At 33.9% G+C, this 27,223-nt stretch overlaps 2 protein-coding genes across 13 annotated transcripts in view; one reads left to right on the top strand and one right to left on the bottom strand.

The window, feature by feature from the left end:
• Pgm3 (phosphoglucomutase 3) overlaps positions 1 to 15,901 on the top strand; it is a 56,500-nt gene extending 40,599 nt beyond the window's left edge. For 3 of the 4 annotated variants that reach the window (XM_048803207.1, XM_015498998.2, XM_048803141.1), the window contains 3 exons: positions 858 to 1,031; positions 2,325 to 2,406; positions 14,977 to 15,834. In XM_048803207.1, the coding sequence (XP_048659164.1) occupies positions 858 to 1,031; positions 2,325 to 2,406; positions 14,977 to 15,071 (351 nt within the window). In that variant the 3' untranslated portion in view covers positions 15,072 to 15,834. Of the gene's footprint in view, positions 1 to 857; positions 1,032 to 2,324; positions 2,407 to 14,976 lie in introns of all 4 variants that reach the window. The other variant, XM_048803260.1, reaches the window with a different exon arrangement.
• Positions 3,091 to 27,223, bottom strand: part of Dop1a (DOP1 leucine zipper like protein A) — a 105,259-nt gene continuing 81,126 nt past the window's right edge. For 3 of the 9 annotated variants that reach the window (XM_015499042.2, XM_048802712.1, XM_048802661.1), the window contains 16 exons: positions 26,722 to 26,856; positions 24,438 to 24,493; positions 23,169 to 23,273; positions 17,908 to 17,974; positions 17,514 to 17,658; positions 17,262 to 17,341; positions 16,236 to 16,345; positions 15,819 to 15,968; positions 15,617 to 15,678; positions 14,131 to 14,283; positions 12,737 to 12,873; positions 11,763 to 11,818; positions 10,773 to 10,937; positions 7,850 to 7,979; positions 5,592 to 5,651; positions 3,091 to 3,724 (listed from right to left, as the gene is read on the bottom strand). In XM_015499042.2, the coding sequence (XP_015354528.1) occupies positions 3,419 to 3,724; positions 5,592 to 5,651; positions 7,850 to 7,979; positions 10,773 to 10,937; positions 11,763 to 11,818; positions 12,737 to 12,873; positions 14,131 to 14,283; positions 15,617 to 15,678; positions 15,819 to 15,968; positions 16,236 to 16,345; positions 17,262 to 17,341; positions 17,514 to 17,658; positions 17,908 to 17,974; positions 23,169 to 23,273; positions 24,438 to 24,493; positions 26,722 to 26,856 (1,917 nt within the window). In that variant the 3' untranslated portion in view covers positions 3,091 to 3,418. Of the gene's footprint in view, positions 3,725 to 5,591; positions 5,652 to 7,849; positions 7,980 to 10,487; positions 10,653 to 10,772; positions 10,938 to 11,762; positions 11,819 to 12,736; positions 12,874 to 14,130; positions 14,284 to 15,616; positions 15,679 to 15,818; positions 15,969 to 16,235; positions 16,346 to 17,261; positions 17,342 to 17,513; positions 17,659 to 17,907; positions 17,975 to 23,168; positions 23,274 to 24,437; positions 24,494 to 26,721; positions 26,857 to 27,223 lie in introns of those variants that run through there. The other 6 variants (XM_015499033.2, XM_048802811.1, XM_048802853.1 and 3 more) reach the window with 3 other exon arrangements.

The raw sequence follows: 27,223 nt of genomic DNA, 5'->3' as shown, positions 1-27,223 counted from the left end.
AGAAAATAAGGCCTTATAATATCTTTCTCACATCTTTAAAAATTATAGAATAACACTGATAAGTATTTGGTTTTAAACTTTATTTTAAAGAATATTATGTGTACCTATGTATCACTTTTTTTTAAATATGGAAAAGTTAAATGGAGAGAAAACAAAATCATAAACTGTGTACCTAATTTCAACAGATTTCTGTTATGACTCTATACATTCTGAATATCCCCCATATTATTTTTATAGCTTGTTGCTTCAAGTGAAAATATTTCCTCTGCATTATTTTTGGTTCACAAATACTTCTTGAAAGTAGATGCCGAGAAATAGAATCTATGGGCTCAGAAATTTTAAAAGTCATTTCAGATAAATTCCTATTAGATTAGTATATAGATTTATATCAGACTATACATTTTCTATTAAAATTATTGAAAGAAAGATACTAAGGCCAGAGTTCACACAAATGGCTCCTGATTACTCACTTTGTATTTGGCATATTTCATAGCCCTCTTAAATCATTTGATCAATGATTACACTGGGATCCAAGGTATGATGTAGAATTAAGTCATACAGTATTTACTGGCCATTATTTTAGTGGTAGCTTTGAGTCCAAAGGTAATTCTTGAAGAGAGAAGTTGTACAAATGTTGAAATAAATAATTCTGACCTTGGAGAAATAAAATTTTAATGCAATTTCATCTTCTGTTTACCCTGGTACTTCATTATTTCAGTGATGTAATTTGTGGTACAATAAACTGAAATATTGTTATTAAAATGAACGAGGTATAATCTTCTGGTGGGAATTACGTTGAATGGGCTATACTTCTGAAAGGGAGTATAATATAAGGAGTATGAAATGCTTGTGCTTAGGTTGCTGACAGGAAAGTTATTAGCGCCACAGATGCTGAAAGACAAGCAGTTACACCACCTGGACTACAGGAGGCAATTAATGACCTGGTAAAGAAGTACAGGCTCTCTAGAGCGTTTGTCCGGCCCTCTGGTACAGAAGATGTCATCCGAGTGTATGCAGAAGCAGATTCACAAGTAAGCTGGGATATAATTCTATTGAAAAAATTTGAATGAGAGCCTAATAACATAGAGGGAAGGGGAGAAACAATATGAGAAGAGAGAAAACCAATAGTATTTAGAATCTCACTATGGTAATTGTTATGTCTTTGAGATTTGTTTATAGAGCCTTTTAGAATCATTAAGAGTATAAAATTATCATGAGTAGTAGTGACACAGTTGAATAGATTTAGAGCCCGTTGGTCTAGTTCCCCTGATATTTTTCTTTCAATTTATTGTAGACTTCTTGAAAGTGTCATATTTCTAATGGGAACAGGAATAAGTAATAAACCCTTGGTTTATACACTGAGAAGTAAATGATCCTTTTTTTTTTTAAACTGGGGATTGAGTCCAGGCATCTTCTACCACTGAGCTACATCCCCAACCTGTATTTTTTTTTTTTTTTTTTAGAGACAGGGTCTCACTGAGTTGTTTNTTTTTTTTTTTTTTTTTTAGACAAGGTCTAACTTAGGCTGGTCTCAAACTTGCCATTATCCTGCCTCAGCCTCCCAAGTAGCTGGGATTACAGACATGTGCCCAGTTTAGATTATCCTTTTGTTCTCTTAAAAACATAATCCTGTGATTTTTAAACTGCCAGCTTTGTAGCCTATTTCTAAACCAATTGGTACTAATCATCATGAGTTCTTAACTTGCTTTTTAACTGTTTGCTTTAAATAACAGCCTTACTCTTTGCCTTTGCTATTTCTAGATGGGGTTAAGTCCTGAGGTCTGGAATTACATAATTTGCCTTCTTCACATATACCATATTGTCTGTCACCTCAAGCCCTTGATAAAAGTGTCTGCATAACCACGCAAAGTACACTGGTTGAAGAGGGTCTCAGAGGCATTTCCAGTTAACTTATATAAGACCTGTATTATTATTTTTTAAACAGAAGCATAGGCCAGCTTGGAATACAGTGAGAATAGTCTTTATGGGTGAAGGAGAGGGTAGCTGAGTTGCAAGAGTTATTTCTCTTAGGCCAACTATGGCCTTCTTACCTGTTAAAGGGACTAGGTTTTATTGAATTTATTAAGTTTTGGAATAACTAATTTTATAACCTGAATTGATTAACTGAAAACTTACCTTATATAGAAGACTTTGACTTGCTTTCCATTTATCTAAGTGCCTTGGAATTTGTTACTGAAAGATGAAAAAAGAAGTTTTCATTTGAATATGCTAGTGAAACAAAATCAGGAAGTACCCTCCCCTAGAATGCAACTAAAATATAGCAGATGCCATGTCTTTCTCATTTCCCTTTATGTAATTTGCAGGAAAATGCTGATAGCCTCGCGCATGAAGTGAGCTTGGCAGTGTTTGATCTGGCTGGAGGAATTGGAGAAAGACCTCAACCAGGTTTCTGAAGATCATTTTTATATTCTGAGAAAATGGATATTTTAAAAGTTTTGACAAAACTGTCAGTAATGGCAGTATCCAGACATTTATAATGTACCTTATTGGTTGTTTCTAGATTTGTTTTTTCTAAAACACTACCAGAAAAATTCTTGAGAAATACACACACTTTATAACTTGTTAAAGAAGCTTACCTCTAATTTCATTCTCACTAATGTAAAAATGTTAGGGCATAAATATAATTTAATCATAATTTTGCAGTGTATGCCAGGAATAATTCATGCAGGTTGCTCAAAGATTAAATTTTATTACCACCTTCTTGTGATGTTTTTGGCATCACTGTTACCCAACCAAGATGCAACCATCCTTGATACAAGTGGGAGCGTGGAAAAGATTTGACACAACCAACTTTTTCATGGGAGATCTTAATAAATATGAGATGACTTACCTGTCTGCTTAGCACCATCAGGAAATGAGAGGTGGTGGGGCCTGTGCTGTCTTTCTGAGGCTATAGGGTCCAACCTTCAGTTATTCTTCATGCTCTTAGTGAAGGTATGCGAAGAGAACTGAATCTAGTATGTTACTAAGCCTCTGATGGCAAAATGACACCATTCCAATACAAGAATATGATTCATAACAGAAAGGAAAAAGTCCCCAATCTAAATTAAACCGAGCCTGAAACCAATAGAAAAAAAAATGTGCAGTGTGTATTTTGCAGATTTAAGACAACTGAGGACAATAAAACAATGGACTATATATGTATATATAGATCTCTCATAGGCACCATAATCAATATGAGCCAACAATATTTAAACTTGATTCAGGTCACATCCAGACATTAGCTCTTATTTACAAATTTTTAAATTACATACAACCTGAAGTGTGTTTTGTTACAAAAAAAAAAAGAAAAAAAGAAAAGAAAAAGAAAAAAGAAACTATACAACTCAGAGCAATGTGTCTGTTTGTTTTAAATAATTACATTTACATTTAAACTAAATGGAACCACTGGTGGTGCTCAAGTTTTTATCATTCCTTCGAGAAAATCCTTTTCTACCATCTCTTCTATTTTTTGCCTGGCTTTGCTGGAAAATGGTTTGTGGTTTTCCAGTTTCATGTCCTTAGTAGGGAAGGTGTTTGAGTAGAGGATGGGGCTCCCTGAGTGTCCTCCACACCGACTTGTGACTTTGCTGTTGAAGACTTGGCTGAGGACATTGAAGAATGGCAGCAGCTGTTCCATACTGCGCACCGTGCAGATGGTGAGCAGCAAGTGCCCTGGCTCCCAACCCAATGTTCTCCCTGAGTTATCTTCCTCTGGATTTTTCTGCAGAAAACAAAATTGAAGTTGTTATTAGACTATATGTTAGAAAAATTAAAAGGACCTAAACAGCAAAGTTTAAAACCCTTGCTTTTGAGGCCCTTTTAGTGCCATCTAACACCCCTCTTGTAGTTATATTTTCCAGTAGAATGCATAGCTAAGTTTATTTAATAGAAATGATTCTAGACAAATATAAAAGCTGATGGTATGCTTTAGCATATACTCAAAAAAGCTCCTAGGTTTTTGGATTCTCACTAACATAACCAAGGACTAGATCACAAAATGATTATAAAAGAGAATTAAGAAAGGGACATATACAGCTTTATGTATTTCACCATTAGTAAATCAATTAATTTCCTTTTAACTAAGTAACCTAAACTTGCTAGAAGATAATAGCAGGGTATATAAGTGAATAATTACTGTCAATATTGCAGTACCAAGGACGGAAGGGATCCTTCAGGGGAGACACTGCTATCATTTTCTGGGGAGGGAAGGAAAGCTGGACCTTGAGTCAAAGGAACTGGGTTAGTGCCCTGGCTGTGACATTTACTTTACTGTTACATACCTGGGCAAGATATATAAAGGTTCCTCATTGATAAAATGTGAAGTCAAATGAGAATGTATGTGAAAACTCAACTAAGGTAAACACCAGTAATTTCTTTATTAAGTTAATTCAAGACACTAATTAATACTAACAACTATAGACATCAGTCTATCTAGATCAAAAGATATGAATGAACGGAAGATGTTTAGATTTGGACAAAATTGTAACGAAAATAAAATAATGAAATAGATATAAAAAAGGAAAAAACCATTGAGACTTAGGAAAGAAAAGTACAGCTTGTCATATTCATTCACAAATGAAGTTTCCTTTCTAAGATCAGATATTGCTGAGAAACTTCCATTGTTTACCTAATTAATATTTTAACATCATCAGTTTCCTAGCAGAGAAAGCAGATGCAGATCTAGCTTATCATATGTGATATCAAGATTTGTTTGTTTTGGTGGTGCTGGGAAATGAACCCAGGGCCTTGTGCAGGCTAAATGTTTGTTCTACCACTGAGCTACATCCCAGCCCTGTTTGCTTTTTGTAAAATTTTAAGGAAAACATTTAAAACATAAGACTCCAAAAGCAAATAAGAAAAAAGACCTTTTAGTTTTTCATCTGTGGCTGAAAAAGTAAATACAACAACAAAACCCAGCTATCCCTTAAATTTTACTTAATTATTTAACCTTTTATCTAGATAAGAGAATGAAAGATGTTTTTGTATTTTCTTTTAACTATGATATTGGCTTTAATGAGACTGATTTTCACATCACTGACTATCCTTATTCAACTACTGGCTGACCACACCACCTCTAGTCCATTAAATCAAACTATAATTCAGTGGTAATCAAGGGGTATAGAGAGATGAAATTATCTTGAAGGAAAATGAATACCATGCTTGTACCTTTTATGTAACTAATTTCCAAATGTAAGTGAATGATGGTACAACCTTTCACTTATATTTCTATAAAGATATGCCTTTCTGAGATAAATTTTTTTATTTAGCTCTTTACCAAGAACACACTTTTATCAACGTTTCTGCTGTTTTTATTCAAAGGACTTTATCTTGTCCTCAATATTAAATCAAACTTGTTTCCAAACAAACTTATTTCCATACTGATGAATTCAAAGGAGAAATCATTTGTTGTTGTTTCCATACAAATGATTTCTCCTTTGAATTCATCAGTCTACCCATAGAGAAAGACTTCCTTCCTGTTTACCTCTCTTACACTTGTTGAAATCCAGACCTGGGTTTATGTTTCACTGTTTGGTCCAGATGTGGCAGCTCTTGCTGCCATATCACAAGCATCAAACAGCCACCCTCACCTGATGCTTGGCCATCTCCACTCCCTCCAAAATCACTGTTTTAAAGTCCTCCTCCTTGTCCTGTGGAAGGAAAGAGGAGAACTCATAGCCTTTGTTCCAGTGAAACATACGCTTGGCCATGAAGACCTTGTTTAAAGGGATTTGAATGGGAGATGATTTTCAATCAAAATTGTTACCTTATTCTGTAGGACAAGTTTTGGGCAAAAGACTGTCATACTTATCCTTTAGATAAGGGAGGGTTCTTAGTAAATATTCTCATTACTAATGAGATAAAGGAAAAACAGGGCACATGCCTGAGGTCATACAGATTTGACATGATTATTTTTTCAAACCCTATAATATCAAAGTAAAAGTAACTCCTGTCCTAAACTGTGGCTCCAACTTTCATATTTTGTCCTTTTATTTAGCTTCTAAAGAAGCAACTGTGATGAAGTTCCTCATGTCCTTCAAGTAAAACCTTTGAAAATCACTTTCCTCCATTCTGCTTCTATAGTATGTGGACTTTGGTTTAAGAGCTGCTGCCTGCTTAGGGGACTTCATAGGGCCTGGCAATTTCTGAGTACTCATAGCACATACTGCAAACTAGATCTCACAAAATAACCTAGATTATCCCAAAATTTTGCAGTTTATTTTTCAAAAAAATTATACAGGACAAAATATTAATAACAAAGGCCCAATAATGAGCATGCCAGTTTCAATACTTTTTAAAAAATTTATTTATTTACTTATTCTAATCAGTTATATATGACAGCAGAAAGTTCTTTGATTCATTATATACAAATGGAGCACAATTTTTGACTTTTCTGGTTCTACCCACTGCACCAGAAATTTTCTTTTTTATTAATTTTTAAAAATTTATATATGATAGCAGAATGTCATATAAATGACATTTATAATGACATATAAATGACATTTTCCTATCTCTGGTTGTATACAACGTATATTCACAAGGTCAGTTTATGGAGTGCTTGCCTTGCATACACAAGGCCCTGGGTTTAATCCCCAGCACCACACCAAAAAAGCAAAAGAACAAGATTCTCAATACTCTTCTCTAGAAGAAGCTGGCATGCTCATTTCTGAGTGTGCTCAGAAATAAACCTGATGCATACTGAAAGATGTAAGAACATAAGCCATGACATAGATTTTATAAATCTTATATTCCTACACTTACTATATATGTTTTAGATACATTCTCACTTTTTACCTTGAGGAATTTCTCTTAAGTGGATATTTTTGAGTTCCTTCACTATCTCTCTTACAGAGGTAATAATTTTGATCAGTGTTTTAAAAACTGCAGGTTGGAGGTAGGGTCTTGACAGCTATTAAAATGGAATACTGTATCAATAATAGGAACTATATGGAAGAAAATACTTCATTTTAAAGGCAAAGGTTTTTTTGTGAGAAATTTTAGATTCTGTTATGTAGCTATACTGGGTCAGGATATGGAATGCATGTCTTTTGGTCACAATCAAAATTGAACAAATTCTGAGCATCTACATTTTACTTTATATGAATGGAAAACAAATACTAGTGATTATTCCTCCCTTATTAATCTGATCAGGTTCTGAGTTTTGATTAACTAATCCTGTCAATTTATTAAACTTATGTATAATCTATACACAAACTTACTGGTTCATATTGAAGTCAATCTTACATTTATTCTACAAATCCCTTTTAGTACTGCATTTTTTCTCAATCAGCTCATATCTTTCTGATTCTCATCATGGCATTAAAATGAACACTATGGGTATATCCTTACAGAACTAGAGTGCTAAGTACTTACATGCATGGTTCCAAGATTTTTATTCTTTTATAAGTATAAAATATTTTAATCTAGATGTTATCAATGTACAAAAGACTTCCTTTTTCTTCTCATTTAAAAAATTAATAGGTAGGCTGGGGATACAGCTCAGTAGAGTACAGGACTTGCCTGGCATGGATGAGGCCCTGGATTCCACCCCAGCAGCACCACACATGCACACACATGCACAAATAATGATAACCAAACGTTCATTTAAGATCCACACAATGTATATTTTAAATGTTTATGAATATTAGGCTTATGGACATTAATTCTCAAAATTACTGTCTTCAAAGTAGCTCAACTTGATAATATCCTCAATTTCCTAGGAAATATTTAATACGTGCTTCACAAATGCAGTAGTTTCTTAATATATAACAAAAGTAGTTACATAATATGACAATACAAATACAACATGTAATTACATAACAGAACACACACAAAAAAATATTAATACCTTTGCCCTTTTCCGAAGAAGTTTGGCTAGTCGTACCACATAAGGTTTAAATTCTCGTTGATGTATGCCCTGCCTTCTGACTTCCAAACCTGAATCATCTGAGGCCTCTGGAATAAAGGCCCACCGGTACCTGTGTATAGAAGAATGATATCAGCATTCTTTGTAAGATAAACTTTGTGCCATCTAAGATGAGGCAACATAATTTTAGTAGATCATGACCCCACTACTTATAAATATTCAAATGTCAGCTGTGCTTTTGGTAACCCTGTCACCTGGAGCACATTTCTTAACCTCTTTGAGCCTTTTCTACATCATTTAACATAGTATTAAGTACCTCAGGGTTATAAGGGATAAATAAAGACATGTAAACCTGAAAGGTGCTCACTACATTTTTCATGAGCACAAAGAAAAGTACTCAACATGTGTTTCTTCCTTATTATCTAATAGAAAGTTCTTAAAAGGAAATTGTGATTTTGTAGCTTATTATCTCTTTGTATTATAACAATTTGACAAAGACTTGATTTTCCAACATAGAATTGCTAAATGTTCTCTAACTTACACAGTAAGGGGCAAAGAACTGAAAGAATTTAAGAGAAATTTAAGTAGGACTTCTTTCATGCCTCTGTTATATTTTTTCTTATTTTTGTCTTTAATAAGTAAAATTAATGTCTGACAAGGGAAAAAATTGAAACAGTATAAAAGGGCATGCTAAAGAGAAAGGCAGTCTCCCTCCCATCCTATTATCTATTGGTGTATCCAGGTTCTTTTATTATATTCTTCCAGAGTTCATTCACGAAAAAACACATATTCTTGCAACCAACCATATCCCCTTAAAACAAAACAAAACAGACATGTTCGTTGCTTGCTTTGACCTAAGTATACATCCTGGAGACCATTCCAAGTCATATTAAACTCTGTTGTACCTAAAGCTACATAGTATTCCAGTATTAGGAGGTAGTCTTCGAATTCTAAAAGTGCCATAATGGTTACCCGCATATAATAATTACTTTATGCATTTCTGTGAGTAGAGTGGCACGATGAATCTTAACATGTAGTAGAATTACTGGCTTAAAGAGAGCATATATTTAAAATTTGATAAATAACCTCTTTGGAGAACAATTGTATAATATCAATGTACCCTTCCAACAAGAATGTATCTGTTGTTAAGGGTAAAAAGAAAGCAGCTTTTAGATTTTTACCATTCTGACGGTTACATATACATATAATTTCAATTGAAATTTCTCCTATGAGTATAGCTCAGTTATTTCCCCCTATGTTTAGAAGCCATTCTTTTTCTTTTGTTCCTGAAGACTGAATTCAGGGCCTTGTGCATGGGAAGCACATGCTCTTCTGAAGCTACAGACCCAGCCTTGTTTTCCTTCCTTTTGGAGTAATAACATTCTGACAAGTAAAGGATAAAATCAGCTGGGCTCGTGGCACACACCTGTAATCCCAGCGGCTCAGGAGGCTGACATAGGAGGATCATTGAGTTCAGAGCCAGCCTTAGAAAAAGCAAGGTGCTAAGCAACTCAGTAAGTCCCTGTCTCTAAATAAAACAGGACTGGGGACGTGGCTCAGTGGTTGAGTGAGTTCGATCCCCGGTACCCCCCTCCCAAAAATAGGATAAACTCATTTTGGTTCTTTTTATGGAAGATAAGTATATAGTTCTTGATATTCTTCCTGGAGCTCTGAAGAACAGAGTTTCTATCACTTTTGTGAATTTAAGTTATCTAGTTAATTTTAGAAACTTTCCTACAATTCTTAGTATCCTTTTCTGAACTTCTCATAGGATTAACTTCAATTTAACAGATACCCAACCACTAAAATTCATCAAGAAGTGAATGTATATGATTTTCAAATGGAAAAAAAAATTAAAAGAATAATTTCTAGTTCTTACCATAAAGTTTAATGAAAAGTAAGCAATTTTTGGAGGTTTAAGCATATCAAAATTTATCCTATTATTTTTCTATTCTAAAATGATGTAACATAACACTTGATGCAAATGTTTGACCTTTTTCATAAACTCTCAAATTACCTTAGCTACATTGACAAAAAAAATCTTATTTTTACAACTTCAATGTGAAAATTTTTGGTGTGAAAAATTTATGTGAAAAACCATAATTAAATATATTTAAGCACTTATAAACAAGCCATGGTGAGAATTTTATCAGTTTCTCCCAACTCCTTTCAGTTCAATTCACTACCATTTAAAATAAAATAGTCTTGCTTATCTCTAATCCTTTCTCCACACTCTATAGCCAAAGTAAACTTTCTAAAATGCAAGCTTAATAGCATTCCCTAAAATGCTTCCATGGCTTCTTAGTATCCTTAGGATAAGGTTCATATTCTATAAAATAGATGACAATGCCTTACATAAATGGGTCCTTTCCCAAAGCTTTACATAACTGGGTCCTTTCCCAACCTCTTCTCTCAACATTGTGTTCCAGCAATACTCATCTTTCAACACTTAGAATATACCAGGTCTGCTCCTGCCTCTGTCTTCACACAGGTGCTTTCTTCCCTCCCTCAACTTTCACTCTTCACTGAGTTTAAGACTCCTTTTAGGGTCTGTTCTGAACTCTCAAAGCTTGGAGAGGATTCTGATGGGTGGCTTAACAGCATTCTATGCACGTACTACCATAATATCCATCATGGGTTGAACTGTGTGTCATCTCCACTGGACTTGAAGCTTGTGTCATAAACCCTGCTATCTCACATCTGGAGGGTACTCTGTTGACTGATGGTCTGTTAATCTTAACATATCCGTATCAAGCATAAACTTCCAACAACTGTTGCCCCAGCCCTGCTAAAAGAATTACATTTTAATAAATATTCCAACTTACACAAAATTAGTCTTAGATGTCAGTGACCAAAGCAAATGTATTTTTTAAAATATCCATTTAATAGCCTTGCTTTTACTTACATCTGAAACTGAGGAAGATTTTCAGAGGGCAATGCCAGAGCCAAATCCAAAAATTTGCAAGCAGAGAGATAGAGGTTTAACCACCGCTGGCTGTTATATGAAGTAGAAAAGCCATTACCTCCTGTATAGGTTGTCTCCAGGCCAGCCACAGAGGGGCCTGAGGTCCTGTAAGTAGGGGACAGTGCTGTCAGAGGCTGAACCCATTTGCCTACTGGGAATTCCTAGAATGTCTAACGTACCAGCTAATATTTTTCATAGTCATCCTGATAAAGTGTAATAGTAATCTAAATTATTGGTCATAACTAATTTTTGTTCTTTAAATTTTTAGAATGTAAAGACAGAACTTGTATTACAATTTGGAAATATAAAAATTCAAATTGTATAACCAAGAAACTTTATTACTACTCAGTTTCTTCCCCCTCAGATGGGGGGAAGCTTTCCATAATAATGAACATAGCTACTAATACAGAATACATTTTATTAACTTAGCACTGAAAAATATATTTAAGACAGTCTTAAATAATTTTTCAATTTATAAATCTGTAAAATTTTTGTATAATAAAAAATATTTAGCCATACATTAATAAGCTGCCTCTACTAAAAAGAATAAAACTATATTGCATTAAATTGGGAACATTCTGAAAGATCTGAACACATGGCTACCTTGGTTATAGGTTACCTGCCATAATAGATTTTGCTATCTTTAACAAGTTTCAGGGACCAGATCTCACTTAGCAAAATTAAGGTACTCATATAGCTGAAACAATTGTATTGCACTGAACTAAATTTGTGTTTAAAGATCAATGATGGTAGTTTAATTTAATCTACCATGTTTCAGGACTAAGTAAAATTACATTATATGTTCCATTAAATAATGTACTGATCATATCAAATAATCAGATAAAGTAGAATCTATTTTTGAGAAACACTGTGGGTAATTTCAGGGTAATAAAAACTAGTAAGAATACATTGAAATAAATTACATATTACCGTGAAATATCTTCATCGGCAGTGAGTTCCTGCTCCATCAATAAAAAGACCTGTACCTGAAAACCACAAAATAAATGTTAAATGTTTATTTAAATTGGATATATAATCCTTTCCCACTATCTTTAGGCATATTAGGACAAAAACAAATTTTATCATAAAGTTTTGAAATTGTAGTTTCTGAAAGGAAAATGGCAAATTTAGCTGCACAAAGCTTTGCTAATCATTTAGGAGAGTTTAGTAAAATGAGGGCAGTTTTTTTTGTCTTTTGTGATTATGGAACAGTCACAGTTATTTCAAAAAACTAAAAGCAAGTAAGAAAAGAAGAAAAAAATAAGAGCAAAGAAATATTAAAACAATTTTTTTGTGTGCGTGGAGAAATTATAAAGGTGGGTTTCAGAAATAAAGATTTCTCTTGCTCTACTCATCCACCTTTCCTTACTCTCCAAATCCTTCCTATAAAGATGAGGATGACTGTATCTTTGAGGGAACTGAATGGTATAGTTGGGATTTGGGATTTACTGTTAGGGAGTTCAGGAAATCTTTGTGAATGTCTGTCTGAAGCAAGTTTAACTTTTTGCTATCTTTGTAAGTGCTGCTCTTCAAGATGAGTATATGCCTTATGTCAGTCCACAAAAACCTGACTCAACATCTCCATTGCTAGAGGTATTGTTACAGACGGGAACCCACAGGCCACAACAAAGTTAAAAACAGAGAAGACAGTGGACATTAAATCAGGTCAGATGAAGTAGGGATTATCATAAACCACTGGATATCTATATTATATAACTGAAAGTTTAACTTCTAAGGATATGGAATCTGACTTGTGTTACTATTTTCCAGCGTAAAATTATTAGTAACTGGTTTAACTGAGTTCAGTTCTTTTCAAGATTAGTTTTTATCCAGTAAATCATGGAAGTTAATCACATGCTTTTATAATTCAGATTTATAACCTGATTGAATTAAAATTAACTCACAAGCTCTGTGATCATGGTAGGCCAGAGTGAGGTAAGATGTTGTGGAGACATTCTTAAAAGTAACACCCTGAAAAACAGGAACACTTGAGAATGAAGAGTTGGCACTTGGGGCAAACGAAGACTCTCAACCAATCTCTCTGAAAGAAAGAAATGCAGTATATTTTCATTGCTAAAGAATTTGAATTATTATCATATAAAACTTTCTATGTGGTTCATTACTTCTCAAACTGTGGTAAGGGACTGCTTTTAAAAAACTGTAATCTGTTAACAGATATTTTCATAAATGATAACAAAATAACTAGAAAAATAAAAACTAGATATATAAAATACACTATCATTTTATTATTAGGTTCAATACATTCTGTAAAATAGCAAATAATAGTTTAAAACATTTGTTCTGAATATAGAACAAATCTATCCTCTTATCCTAAGAGACTGTAGCACTGGTCCATAACCACACTGAGTGAACACTGATGCAGACTACTTAAAAATGGAAATCAAAGAACAGTGTGCATGTGAAATTAGGCATAAAGGGTTAGGAAAAAAGAAATCATTCGTCTTCTAGGAGAAGAGATAAATTTCACTAGGGAGATGACAACTATTAGGTTAGTTCCTGAGGCTGGAAGATGCACAGTACACTGATTTGGATAGCAAATAATTCTGCTGTGGGTTAAGTTCATCCCCATTGTGGTGCTATTTGGTGGCATGGGACGATGAGTGCACTGCTATCCTTTTTGATACAGAAGGTCATTTCATGAAGATTATCAAAGCCCTTTTTACAGCCCTCAATACAGCCTTCAAATTATAGACCTCTAAATGTTACTTCTAGCTGCATTTACTGGCTTTACCTACATTCCGTGCCCTCCTTAAGGATGCAGGAGATGTTGTCCACAATGAAAAAAATGCTAACATGTCTGCCTGAGGTGGATTAGTCATAGCTTATACTCAAACATTAACTCCTAAGAAATATGAAATTTCCTAACAATCAATATCCAAACAATAAAACTGAGACCACATTTAGGCAAGCCCTACAAATGCAGTGTTGTTTTTAGATACTAGAAATAATATTTTTATTTCAGTAGAAGAATTTCCAATTACATAATTTCCCCTGTCAACCTAAACTTGGTACATTTCACCTCAAGTTACAATTTAGAGAAAGTATTTTCTTTTTTAAATATATTTTTAGTATATAGATGGACACAATACCTTTATTTTATTTGTTTATTTTTATGTGGTGCCGGGGATTGAACACAGTGCCTCACACGTGCTAGGCAAGTGCTCTACCACTGAGTCACAATCCCGGCCCCAAGAGAAAGTATTTTCTAAGGAAGAACAACAATAACAGCAAACTATAGTTCAGAAGGTAGAGAAAATAAAGAGTTTTGATTATTTACCTTGTATATCTGGAAGATACTTCTGGTACTGGTCAATTTCACTGCTAAAAATTGCAAATGCAAGTCTTTTGAGAAGCATGGCTCTCTGTTCTAGCTCCACATCTCTGTTTGCAAAGAGGTTAAGTGAACTGCTTTGAGCCACAGCTACACGAGCTGCAGAAAAGAAAGAGAAGAGAGAGATTATAACAAGATATCTAGTCAACTGAGAAAAAATGATTATTATTTGTTTATTTAATTTAAGGAGATGCTCTATGGCATTTCCTTGAGGTAAAGAACTTCGAACCACTCTGGCACAGAAGAGCTGGCAGATCCAATATACACATGCCCCAAGATCAAATAGGAAAAATTATCATACACAGACAAAAGAAAATTTAGAACTATGGGTTTCTGAAGGTAAAGATCACTAACAATACCATTTTACAAAGTCCTTTAAATTTTATGCCACCTGCTTAAATCCTTTCCATTACTTTAAAAAATAATTTCCAGCATGACCTATCCTGGCTTAATTATCTCTTCTTCCTCATGTTTAGTTACTCCTGACTTACTCTACTGCAGCCATGTCTTGCTTATTGTTATGTGAATTTACTGAGTTTGTTCCTATCTGAAGGCCTTTGCAATTTTTGTTCGCTATGCCTGGAATATGTCTTTAGGCCTTTGCATGGTTGATTTCTTTAGTTTCACAAATATGAGCTCTTTAGCTATAATTTAAAATCCATCATACGTGGTCCCTATTTTATTTCCGTCACAATTTCTTACTCGCTGAAATAATTTTTAAAGTTTTGTTAAAAGATTAGCATAATGTCTGGCCCATTGTTTTTGTTTAATAAATTTATATTTGTTGAATAGGTGAAGTTGAAACTCAGAACAATTCTATGAAGATGGGAGGAGAAGAGAAAATATGGTGTCCTTTTTCCAGAGTAGAAAACCACAGCTTGGGCTAAAGAATTTACACAAAATCTTCTAGACTCATAAAATCTCACTGCTATTTAAGTTTATTTTAATAACTTTCATATTTTAAAAATCTAAAAAGCTTTTTTTCCTCAGAATAAATACAAAATAGAACCCTAATGCATAAAAACAGTCAAGACTGAGTATAGGGTGATTCTGACCTTGGCCCCTCTCCGTTCCTTCAGAGGAGATAACCGAGCCCTATAGATTTAGAGTGACCTGTCTCAGAGGTTTGGATTCAATTGTCTGCCCTTCTCTGTCTCATCAACTGCCACACTTTCATTCATTAAACATTTACTGAATGCCTGTTAAGTGCCAAGTACTATGATATCTACAATTTAAAACCAAATTAGACATAGTCCCTTTTTGTCACTAGTTGCCTCAAAAAGTAAGCTGTTTTTCTAAGTTTTAATATTATATTTCCATAGGATACAATATACAGCTTGACAATGAGCTAATGCACTAGTTTCCAGAAATCAGCAAGTAAATAATGAGAATGAATTACATACTGCTTCTATTGTCACCTCACAATACTCACTCATTAGATCTCTAAATGTTGTCTTATCATGTGTCATCAGATTATCCATAATTGCTCTCCAACTGTAAAAGATTATGATATGTAATTAATATTTTGTTCTTCTTGTTATCAGTAAAGCATTCTAACTTTGAAGGATAGTAACTGACTTCAAAATACTGTGAGATGCATTATCACGTTGAACGAAAGCAAGAGTATGACATACTGATTAACACAAGAGGCATCCATCTGAAAAAAACTGGGATCCATGAAGAGGTCAAAGGCTTCTTTTTTCCAAGCTCTCCGTGTATACTGATACCCGCTAAGACTGCTGAGCAGCTGGACACAGGCTCGATAACTAGGTGCATTATGTGCACTATAAGAAAGAAAGACTATCTTAATCTCTGTTTTAATTTTAATCATATTAAATTATGTAATTGCTCACATTTACTCAAGCCAATAATGACATAAGGACACAAAATTGCACCATAAGAAAAAAATACATTAATAAAAATTTTAACTGTATAATAAAAGGTAAGAATGTCATCTTGTGGTTAATTACAAAAATGGCAGTAAGGAAACAGAACTTGTTTCTAAAGGTTATGAATTAATTTGATTCTATTTATAAAAATAATAATAGTACCTGTGATTTCGGAGGTAGGGAACAACATAATGCATAATGTTTACAAGTAAAGGAATAACTCGCTCCTTTTCATCACTATAGAAAACCATATCTAAAAGATGAGCCAAAACCTATAAAACATAAGGAAATTGAATAATCTATGAGCTGAAACATCATCTAGAAGCAACTTGGTTTTCAGTTTGTAAACAAACCTAGAACACCTTAAAATTAGAAAAATCTAAATGAGGTCTCCTTAAATCATTTTTATATTAGTGGTTTCTGCCATAACCTGACTTTTTGGTTCCATTATAGGTATAGGATATAAATATGAACAGATTTTGCTATTTCTAACTGAGGTGGGTAAGTACAAAAAAGAGTTCAAAGAATCTTCTAATATGACAGTGAGTAAACAGTGAATTTAGGATGAGAAACTCATTTTCTTCTGAGTCAGTTAAAAGAAGGCTTGGAAAATCCAAACAAAGGAACTGGACTGCTCAAGTTCCAACACTGTCAATAGTTATAATAAACATAATAGTTACATCTATTAATAGTTATAATATACTTAGTCAAAATTTTGTCATGTTTTTAAAGCTCAGTGTTCACATCTGTAAAGGGAAAACACAGCTATATAACAGATAAAAACAGCTTGACAGAATGTATATGAAAATGTTTGCTAACAAGTAAAATGCTTAATAGTGAAAACATCATTATACTACGTCCACATTTCCTCACCACAGTAAAGCATGAAAGTACTTTTTTTTAAAAAAGACACTTTAAAAAAATAGTGCATGGGGAGAGGAAGTAACATCTAAAGCAATATCATAGGGAGGGGAAGCAACATCACTAATGTTGCATAAAATAATCCAAATATAGATAAGGTCAAAATCTTACATTTTTTTTTCTTTTTATACAGTGATTTCTATAAGTTCAAAGCTAAAAATTACAAATATAAAATTTCAAATTAAAAACTTTCCTATAATGATTACTTGTTAATATGGAATTAATGTTTGCTTCAGAGTTCATATGAAAAAACTTGACAATGATTACCTCAGAGAGTAAAGTCAATGCATGGACACTATACACAGAAGGAGTTATGTTCGAGGTTTCCATTGCAGGTGATAACATATCTAAATAAGAGAAAAGACAGGTAAACATACTGGTTAGTATTTTTCCACTGAAAAAGGCTACTTGCTAATAATGAGAAATGGTATTAGTATATGGTACTTATGTACTAACTGAAATGACTTCTTAGTGAATATATACTTACAGATAATAAACCTAAAAGTCTGAGAGCAATACCTTCAACATCAGATTCCAAGTTGGTTCCATCCACCATTATTTTGGGAGAAGGCTTAACTTCCAGATTTCGTCGTAGCCATGTTGTTTGTTCCAGAGAGGAACCAGCAATTGCACCAATAGCGTCCACTATTTTATGAGTCACATCCTAAGGAAACCAAGAAAAACAATTATATATGTAGACATGCACACATACATTTAGATACTGTATGTATGTGAACTTTTGTAGTTTTCTATTTTTTGACAATAGATATTTTACAATAAACATTGATGGTTTTTATAGAATATTTAGAATTGGAAGAAATTTCACAAGTTATCTTATAGACCCTTGCATTATCAAGTTGATAGCATTGAGAAATACACTTTTAGTAATAGCTCTGAATTCAGGATGCCATACCTGAAGGTCTCTTTGGTCTTTTTTATTTTCCAAACTGGGATTTTTCATAATAAACTCATTCAGAACTCTAAAAGGGCCATAAAAACAAAACAAAAAGTATTAGTCTAAAGAAAATGATGCAATCTAATTTCTTTCAATAAGGGGCTTTGTGGCCTCATTTACCATTTGAAGTATTTCATATATATATATATATATACACACACACACACACACACACACACACACACACATATATACATATACATTTTCTGTAACTCAATCAAAATGAACATATGCATTTAAAGACACATACAATGATAGTGTCAGCGGCATTATTTCTAAGAGCCAAAAAAACTAAAGGGAACGCAAATATGTTCGGCATCAGTAGAAGAGGCAAACTGTAGCACATTAATACAATGAGATACTAAAGAGCAACACAATCAGTTTAGCTACATGAATTGTAAGGATGAATCTCATAAACATAAGTGAATGAAAGATGCCAGATATAAGATAAAAATATTTATATATACCTATAGTTTGAAAATAAGGCAAAATCCATCTGAGGTGTTAGAATAGTGGTTATCTTTGGTGAGATTAAAGAACACTAGTAGTTCAGAGAGGTCCAGAAGGACACTGTTTTCTTTTTTTTTTTCATGGAATTTTTTTTTTTATTAGTTGCTCATGACAATACAATGATCTTGACATATCATACATTTGAATCAAATGGGGTATGAATTCACATTTTTCCAAGTGTATAGGTTGCAGAATCACATTGGTTATACAGCCACATATATACATACAGCAATTCTAGTGTCTATGTTATTCTGCTGCCCTTCCTATCCCCCCTTCCCTTCCCTCCCTCCCATCACCTCTCTCTACCCAATCTAATGTGACACATTTCTCTCTTTTTTTTCTTCCCCCCTACCTCATCATACATGTATTTTGTATAATGATGAGGGTCTCCTTCCATCTTCTGTGCAATTCCCCTTCTCCCTCCCATTCCCTCCCATCTCTCTTCCTTATTTAGTGGTAATCTTCTTCTTATGCTCTTCCTCCCTACTCTATTTTGAGTCACCCCCCCTTATATCAGAGAAGACATTCAGCATTTGTTTTTTTGGGATTGGCTAACTTCACTTAGCATAATCTGCTCTAATGCCATCCATTTCCCTGCAAATGCCATGATCTTGTTATTTTTTAGTGCTGCATAATATTCCATTGTGTATAAATGCCACATTTTTTTTTTTAATCCGTTCATCTATTGAAGGGCATCTAGGTTGGTTCCACAGTCTAGCTATTGTGAATTGTGCTGCTATAAACATTGATTTGGCTAGACTGGCTCTAGCTCAGCGGTTCCTTTGACACAGAATCTACAACTGTTTTGTTTCTTAATCTGAGTTTGTGATTATACAACTGATATGTTCACTTTTTACATACTTTGAACTTGTGGAATTGTATACTATTTATATGTTTTTCTATATGTGTAAGCAAAAACAAAAGCTCTCCAACCTTAAAATTGTAACATAATAATAGTATATTGCCACGTATAAAAACAGATTAATAATCCTTCATGAAGAAAAAAATTTCCGTTGTTTGAGAAGATTTTACTCAATATTTACTGACTTGATTTTTTAAAAGATAAATTATATGCATAATTATTTCCAAACTAACATTCAAAGAGCAACCTTTACACCAATTTCTATTTTGTAATTAGTGAATTTAGAGGATCAGTAGAATGGTTGGGAGAAAAAAAAAAAGCAAAGCCACCAGAAATTATAAAAAGGGAATTAGGTTTCTAGTATGAATAAAAATGTTCAACTCTTTAATGTTCAGTCTGAGTACACAAAGGAGATAGGGTCCTTTATTATCTAAGAAAGGAAGAAAAGGTAGATAAGGAAACAAAAAAATCTTGTAGGGGAAAAGTTACAAATCACAATAGATGGTCTTAATTTTTTAATGAAATTAACCAGAAGAGTTATCTGGTGTTGATTCAGAGAACTATAGATATATTCCCTTTATGAGCCTTACAACTCCAAGTTAGGTAAGCATATAGTTTCTTGCCTGACGGATGGGAAAATAGTTTGGGAGAAGTTTACTAATGTACCAAAGGTCATAGAGAGGAGGGTTGGCACTTGAGATTAGAAAATCAGAAATCTTTATGAGAATGTTGCTTGATTCAAGTGTCTACATTTATTTCTCATCCTTAAAAATCATACACATTAGGTATCTAAACAACTTCTGACCCAGCAATTTCAGACATTTTGTCTACTGCTCTTTTCATTACACTGTCAGTATCTAAAACTTCTTCAGGTTTTGATTTAGATAATTTTCAAAATTGGTAGCATAAGGATCTAAGGATCATCATGATCACTGATTTTTTAAGCAGGATCTCAAGTTTACCATGCCTGGGCTGGACCCTGAGTATTAACTCAGCTATGGCATGATGATCTGTTCTCCCTAAGCTCTCCCCATCTTCCTATCATGTTTTCTCTGTTTACTGATGGAAGACTCTTCCCATATTTACCAGAACATTCAAGGTCATCTTACTGAATCCTTCCCTCCTCTTCCATTTCATAGACCATTGGTTGCCAAACTAAAATTATTAAAGACAATAAGCGGGGCTGGGGTTATAGCTCAGTGGTAGAGTGCTTGCCTAGCATGTGTAAGGCACTGGGTTCAATCCTCAGCACCACATAAAAATAAGTAATTAAACAAAGGCATTGTGTCCATCTACAACAACAACAACAAAATGTAAAAAAAAAACAATAAGGGTAGAAGCTAAGTCTATGAATATATAATTGCAATCAACAAGCAAAATTGTTGGGGCTGGGGATGTGGCTCAAGCGGTAGCGTGCTCGCCTGGCATGCATGCGGCCCGGGTTCGATCCTCAGCACCACATACAAACAAAGATGTTGTGTCCGCCGATAACTAAAAAATAAAATATTAAAATTCTCTCTCTAAAAAAAAAAAAAAACAAGCAAAATTGTAACAGCTGTAGAAGTTGACTAAAAGTTCTTTCTTTATATTTGGTTGATTTTATAGCCATTCAGTGTGGTAACATGCTGGCTGTTATGGGCTATTATTAATAACATCATTGAGGTAATGTAAAAATGTTGAGAGAAAGGTTACCCTATACTCTCATCTCCCTTATTTCTTTAACAGTCCTTTTCAAACTTGGTGTGTGTACAAGCACTTGGTGATCTTGTTCAAATGCAATTCTGATTCAGGTCAGTCTGAAATGGAGCCTGAGATTATACATTTCTACCAAGATGCCATCTGGTAAACTGCAGTTGATTCCGATGCTGGTCATCACAGGACCAAATTCTGAGTAGTAAAGCCTTAAAGAAAAGCACCCTTCTTCCTCACTCTTAAAACTGTCATTTTCAATTCTTTATCCCCTTCCAGCTGTCTCTGAAATCTGGTACTATCAATGAGACCTCTTCTCTTTAAAATATGCTAGCACTCTCCACTTAGGTAACATCTGTTAATGGCCACGCAGTGTTCTAAGAATTTAACAAATATTAACTCATTTAATCCTCATAACAACTTTAAGAGAGTAGGCACGACTATCATCCCCATTTTATATTTTTGTTTTATTGAAGTACTGGGGATTGAACCCAGGGGTGCTCTACCACAGTTATATCCCCAGCCTTTTATTATTATTATTTTTTATTTTTTAGACTGTGTCTTTCTAAGTGTTTAGGCTGGCCTCAAACTTGAGATCCTTCTGCGTCAGAATCCCAAGTTGCTAGGATTACAGGTTGTTATGTGTCAGCACCATGAGAGAGATGTTAAGCAACATGCCCAAAGTCTCATAGCTAATAGGTAAAGGAGCTGATGAGTTCTATTTTGGTGGGCAGGGCTGGTACTGGGGATTGAACTCAGGGACACTCGGCCATTAAGCCCCATTCCCAGCCCCATTTTGTTTTTTATTTAGAGACAGGGTCTCACTGAAATGCTTAGCACCTTGCTTTTGCTGAGGCTAGCTTTAAACTTGTGATCCTGTCATAGCCCCTTGAGCTGCTGGGATTATAGATGCGCGCCACTGTGCCCAGCTGGGAGCTGACAGCATCTTTCCTGGTAGCTACTCAACATCTGCAGCCTTTCCTTAACATTAAAAGGTCAACTTTTAAACCACATGTTCTGTTACACTCTCATTTATCTCTTTTCATTAAACAGCTTCAAGAATAATCCATTTTCACTCTAATCCTTTGCTGTTAACATTTGTTCTTACTCCTTCACCAAATTTCTCTCTTCTAAATCACAATACCTCTCCAAATCATAAAAATATCACTCACAAATCTTTCTTACCTTTCTGAAGGTTCCTTTTAATCTACTTTTGTTCTTGAAACACTGAATAAACCTGGATTTCTTCTAATTTTCTGGTATTTCCTATTCTATCTCCATTGCTGGCCTCTTTTCCTTATTTGTCTTATTCTTGAATCTCATTGTCAATAGTTCACACCCTCCTCACCTCTCACTTGAAAAATAATTGCTAGCCCTGTCTTCCTGCCCTCTAATATAATCCTGCTTAGTAACTTGCCAGAGTCATGCTCCTCCTCAAACCTGCAATCAATCCATCCCCTACCTAAGACCAAATTACTTAAAATAAAATTCAAGGTCATTCCCTATCTGGCTCCCATCTCCTTTGTGACCCACACTAAAGTTCCACTACTTCATTGCCTGTACATTGCTTGCTACAGTGTACCCTTCTCCTCCTGTCTACATAAAGGCTTTCTGCTCTTACCACATCTATGTACTAAGCAAATATTTATTAGAGACCTATTATGAAGTAAGAATCATTATTTTGAGCAAAAAATACACTGTTCCTGACATGATGATGCTTGCTATTAAGTAAGGGTAACTGGCATTTATCCAACAATCATACAAATTAATAATAGAGATCAGTAAACTCCAAGACACACAGAGAAAATGAGTTCCCAGTGAATGTTTATGATCATCTTCCAGCTCAAATGCCCATTCTCTGAACTTCCCATTCAGCCATGCCACTCACCTCTCTTCTTTCCATTCCCACATTCCCTCCAAGTGCTGTTGTAAAATTTTATGTTAGTGCATTCATAGCTTGTGTATGTGTAAACACACATTGTTCCCTCCCCTCATCTCCTTTTTTACAGGCTTATACATCTAGTTCTGCAGTAGGTAGAGATACTAAAACATCTGTTATTCAATCATGAGGAAAATAAGCATTATACTTTTATTCAAAATAATACATTCTACTATATCTCCAGTCCTTCAAAAATATTTTTTAAGTTAAATTACTTACCCAAGTATAAGAAACTGCCCTGGTGCTGGAAGACTCAGTTGTATAGAGTCTTTTAGAAGTATCAGCAGTGATGCCCAGCTATCCACTAAATTGGGCACTGGAATTCTGCAAGATAAATGTAGTTTGCATATATAAAAAGCCACAGTAAATTTTAATTTCCTTTATATCTTCCTGCAGTCTAACATATTTTTCTACTAGTGTCTTGGAAACATTCTAAATCCTTATAGACTAGGATAAATCAAAATTCCTAAAAGCATCACATTTTCTACTAATAATATATAAAAAGAAAACTGAGCACATCTGGAATACTTAGTGTGATTCTTAATATATAAATTTGGCTATACAAATTTCTTTTCACATGAACTCTCAAAAGTAAAATACAACTGCAATAATTTTCAGTTTAATTACTGACATTAGAGTCAACTACTCCCTACCCTGATGGACTTTCCTCTTATGTTAGGTCTTTCTCCTTCACCTATAAATCACCACCTCATGTTAGGGAAGGCTGTCAATCTATCTTGAACACCAGTCTCTCACCTGTAAAGTAATTAAGATGATTTTTGTTTCATCCTAGCTCTAACATTAACACCTTTCCATTATCTAAACTCATATTCCAGAAAGTCCTTGCTCTAAGTCACAATCAATTTAAAAACTCTAAATAACTTAACTTTATAAATTATTAATGATGAATCACAAGTGGACTATGAATTTGATTATTAAAATGTAATTACCCAAAGAGGGAGGATTAAAATTCAAGCTCCTAAGTAAGAATTTTATCAAAACTCAGATCCACTAACTTCTTCTATTCAGGGGTCAGGTAAATGCAAAATGGGACATCAAATAAGAAGGTATTTCATGTTATTCCTAAAATAAAAACTTTACAAAGCAGATTGGATTGCTACATGTTTACCTACATCAAAGTTATAATCAATTCAATGGAAATAAGCATGATTTCAAGAATAGCTTCAGCTTTTCACTGATATTTAAATGATTTTCTTACAATTTAGTGTTTTAACATTTAGTTTTCTTCAATACCCTTAGGTCTTTTGACTTTAGGATTTCCATGGATGGGTCATTAGGATACCCACAATATCTATTAATATATTCAAATTCAGTGTTACTGTTTTTAGCATTTGTTCTTTTAGTTTTGAGGAAAACAAAAACAAAAAGAAAAAGAACTAGAAAGAAAGAATGAATTCAGGTAACTTTCCTCTTATATTTCCTAACCTTTATACATCCTTAAGGAAAGATCCACATCAGTAATCTTACCTTTGAATATAAGCATAGAAAAACTGAAGCATGCAGACTTCCAAAGAAAGATGTTTCTATAAACAAAAGAAATCAATTTTATAGAGAAGAAAAATGTTGCCTTTGCTTTTTCACTGTTGTTAACTACTCTGTATCTGTCAGTTTTTAATAAAAAATTAAAGAAAGCAAAATCAAATGCAAGTTTATCATAAAAACATGCAATGCTCTTTTATTTAATAGAGAAAATTCATAATACAAGAGATATTTAAAAAGTTGAAAATATATGGAAGGAATGGAAAGATTCTCAAGTTTTCCTCCCACATATCTAGAATTGACACTCTACCAGTCACTTTTAAATGATTACTCTGTATGTATCAGAACTATTTTTATTTTAAGTAGCTTAAGCTTGGTGTTTTGGTGTTATCAGGATTAGGTTGAGATATGTAACCAAATGTATACTTGTATACTATTCATATCTGTTAAATTAGTATAGTTGGTCAAATTTGGGATTTTTTTTTTTTTTTTGTACTGGGAATTGAACCCAGAGGTGCTTAACCACTAGGCAACATCCCCAGCCCTTTTTTATATTTTATTTAGAGATAGGGTCTCACTGAGTTGCTAAGTGACTTGCTAATCTGTTGAGGCTGGCTTTGAAGTACCGATCTTCCTGCCTCAGTCTCTAGAGTTGCTGGGATTACAGGTATGCGCCACTGTGCCTAGCAAATTTGGGATAATTATTAACAGTTTAAAATGTAGCTCTTAAATTAATAATACTACTGGTGCTGGGGTTGTGGCTCAGCAGTAGAGCGCTTGCCTAGCATGTACAAGGCCCTGGGTTTGATCCTCAGCACCACATAAAAATAAATAAAATAAAGGTATTTTGTCCACCTACAACTAAAAAAATAAATATTAAAAAATTAATAATACTGCTAAGTGTAGCACATAATAAAAAATACCTGTTCTTGAAAATTGGTAAAGGGCAAGAAAATGATATTAATGTCCATGGATATTTACACACTTGCTCTTTTTCATCCCCTCTATTTCCACAAAGGTTTTCTTGTTGATACCCAAAGAAGAATAAAATATCTATACCATTCCGAACTTGGTAAGGGGGCAGCATGAGGCATGGAGTCTGAATTTGTTTTTGTTTTCATAGCCTTCATGTATAGCCCAATATCTCGCTCAAAATATTAAGCTGAAATGAACTTTCACACACAAACAATAATAAATACTCCAGAAGTACCTTCAGAGTACTCAGGAAATTATTAAAAAGTAAGGATGCTACAGATGTATCTTAGTGATATAGGTCTTGCCTAGCATGTGTGAAGCACTGTAGCACTGTTGAAAAAAAGAAAAGAGGGGCTCATAAGGACATAGGACACTGATCATTCAGAAATATAGACACCTTTTTGTCTTTGGCAATTCAAGAAAAAGTTACAAAAATAAGAAAATTTTAAAAAATCAACATTTTCAGATACATGTAATAATTATTTTAAGCATTGTTATTATGGCTATTTTGGCTTTGTTCAAAGTTCAATATTCATTGTTGGTAAATCTTCCTAAGAAAATGTGACCTCTTGGGATTGCTTGAACAAAGAGTAGGAAAAGTCGAAAATTATATAAGTTTCCTAAATCATAGACTTTTATATTATGTTAGAGACAAAGCAATGTGAGAGACTGTTCATTTTCTACAGTCCTTACAAAACCCAGTAACATATAGGGTCAAAAAATGACACTGTCTAGAACTAAGATTATGGCAAAACTTGGGAAGTTTACAGAACTGAAAGATTCATTCAGAAAAGAAAGCAAAAGGGAAGCTGTAAAAAATGGTAAGGAACTTTGGGCTCTGGTTTCTGTGTTCTTTAAACAACCAGAAAAATCTTCCCCAAGAATCTGGTCACATAGTTCATGACTGCTTTTGATGTACATATGGAGAAATGAGAGGCTAACTCCTCTACACTGCCTATGGGACTGATCAGACTAGCAGTCATTTCAGCCATTAATTTTTTTTTTTTTAATTAAAGCAGTAACATACAGGGTTGGGGTTATAGCTCAGTGGTAGAGCCCTTGCCTAGTGTGTGGCACTGGGTTCGATCCCCAGCGTCACATAAAAACAAATAAATAAAATAAAGGTATTGTGTCCATCTACAACTAAAAAAAATATTTTTAAAAAAGCAGTAACACACAACTATCTTTGCAGTCTGCACTAGAGCTAAAAGGACATTGCTTATGACAAAAAACTCTTACCTATCAGCATCACTTCTGAGAATGAATTATGAATAAAAGCAAAGAAAAGGTTTCTTACTTTGTCCTTGGCTATGGCTGGAGGTTGCTTTAAAACTTCTTTCACAGTCTGGATAACAGTTTCTGCTCTCATGACACTGATTGAGCGAACGAGTTCCACTAGTAAAAGCTGTTCATCACTGGCTGCAGGAATGACCTGGATAATATATTACTGTATTTATTTATGTATGTGTGCAAACAGTTCTATAGTCACAGAATTAAGAAAAGAATTTATAGCCTCTTTGTAACATAAAGAAGTCCCTTGGGTAACATAGGTAAAATTTATTTTATTAATCTATATAATATATATACATCATTTCAAAAAATCAAAATCAAAGAGGACAATAAGATTAGAAAAAACAGCAGTGCCTTGACCTATCCTTCTCATACCCCAAAGCAACCATGATCCATTTTTTAGTTATTTTCTATTATTTCTAAATAACACATACTGGCATTTTTTCCTGTTTCATATATTTTAAAAAATTTACACATTGTCTAGATTTCTTAATTTGGAAGACCAAAAC

This window comes from Marmota marmota, unplaced genomic scaffold, assembly GCF_001458135.2.
Source record: "Marmota marmota marmota unplaced genomic scaffold, marMar, whole genome shotgun sequence".
In the NCBI taxonomy this organism is placed as follows: Eukaryota; Metazoa; Chordata; class Mammalia; order Rodentia; family Sciuridae; genus Marmota; species Marmota marmota.
The sequence above is the reverse complement of the archived record's forward strand: the minus strand, read 5'-3'. Positions and strand labels throughout refer to the sequence as shown.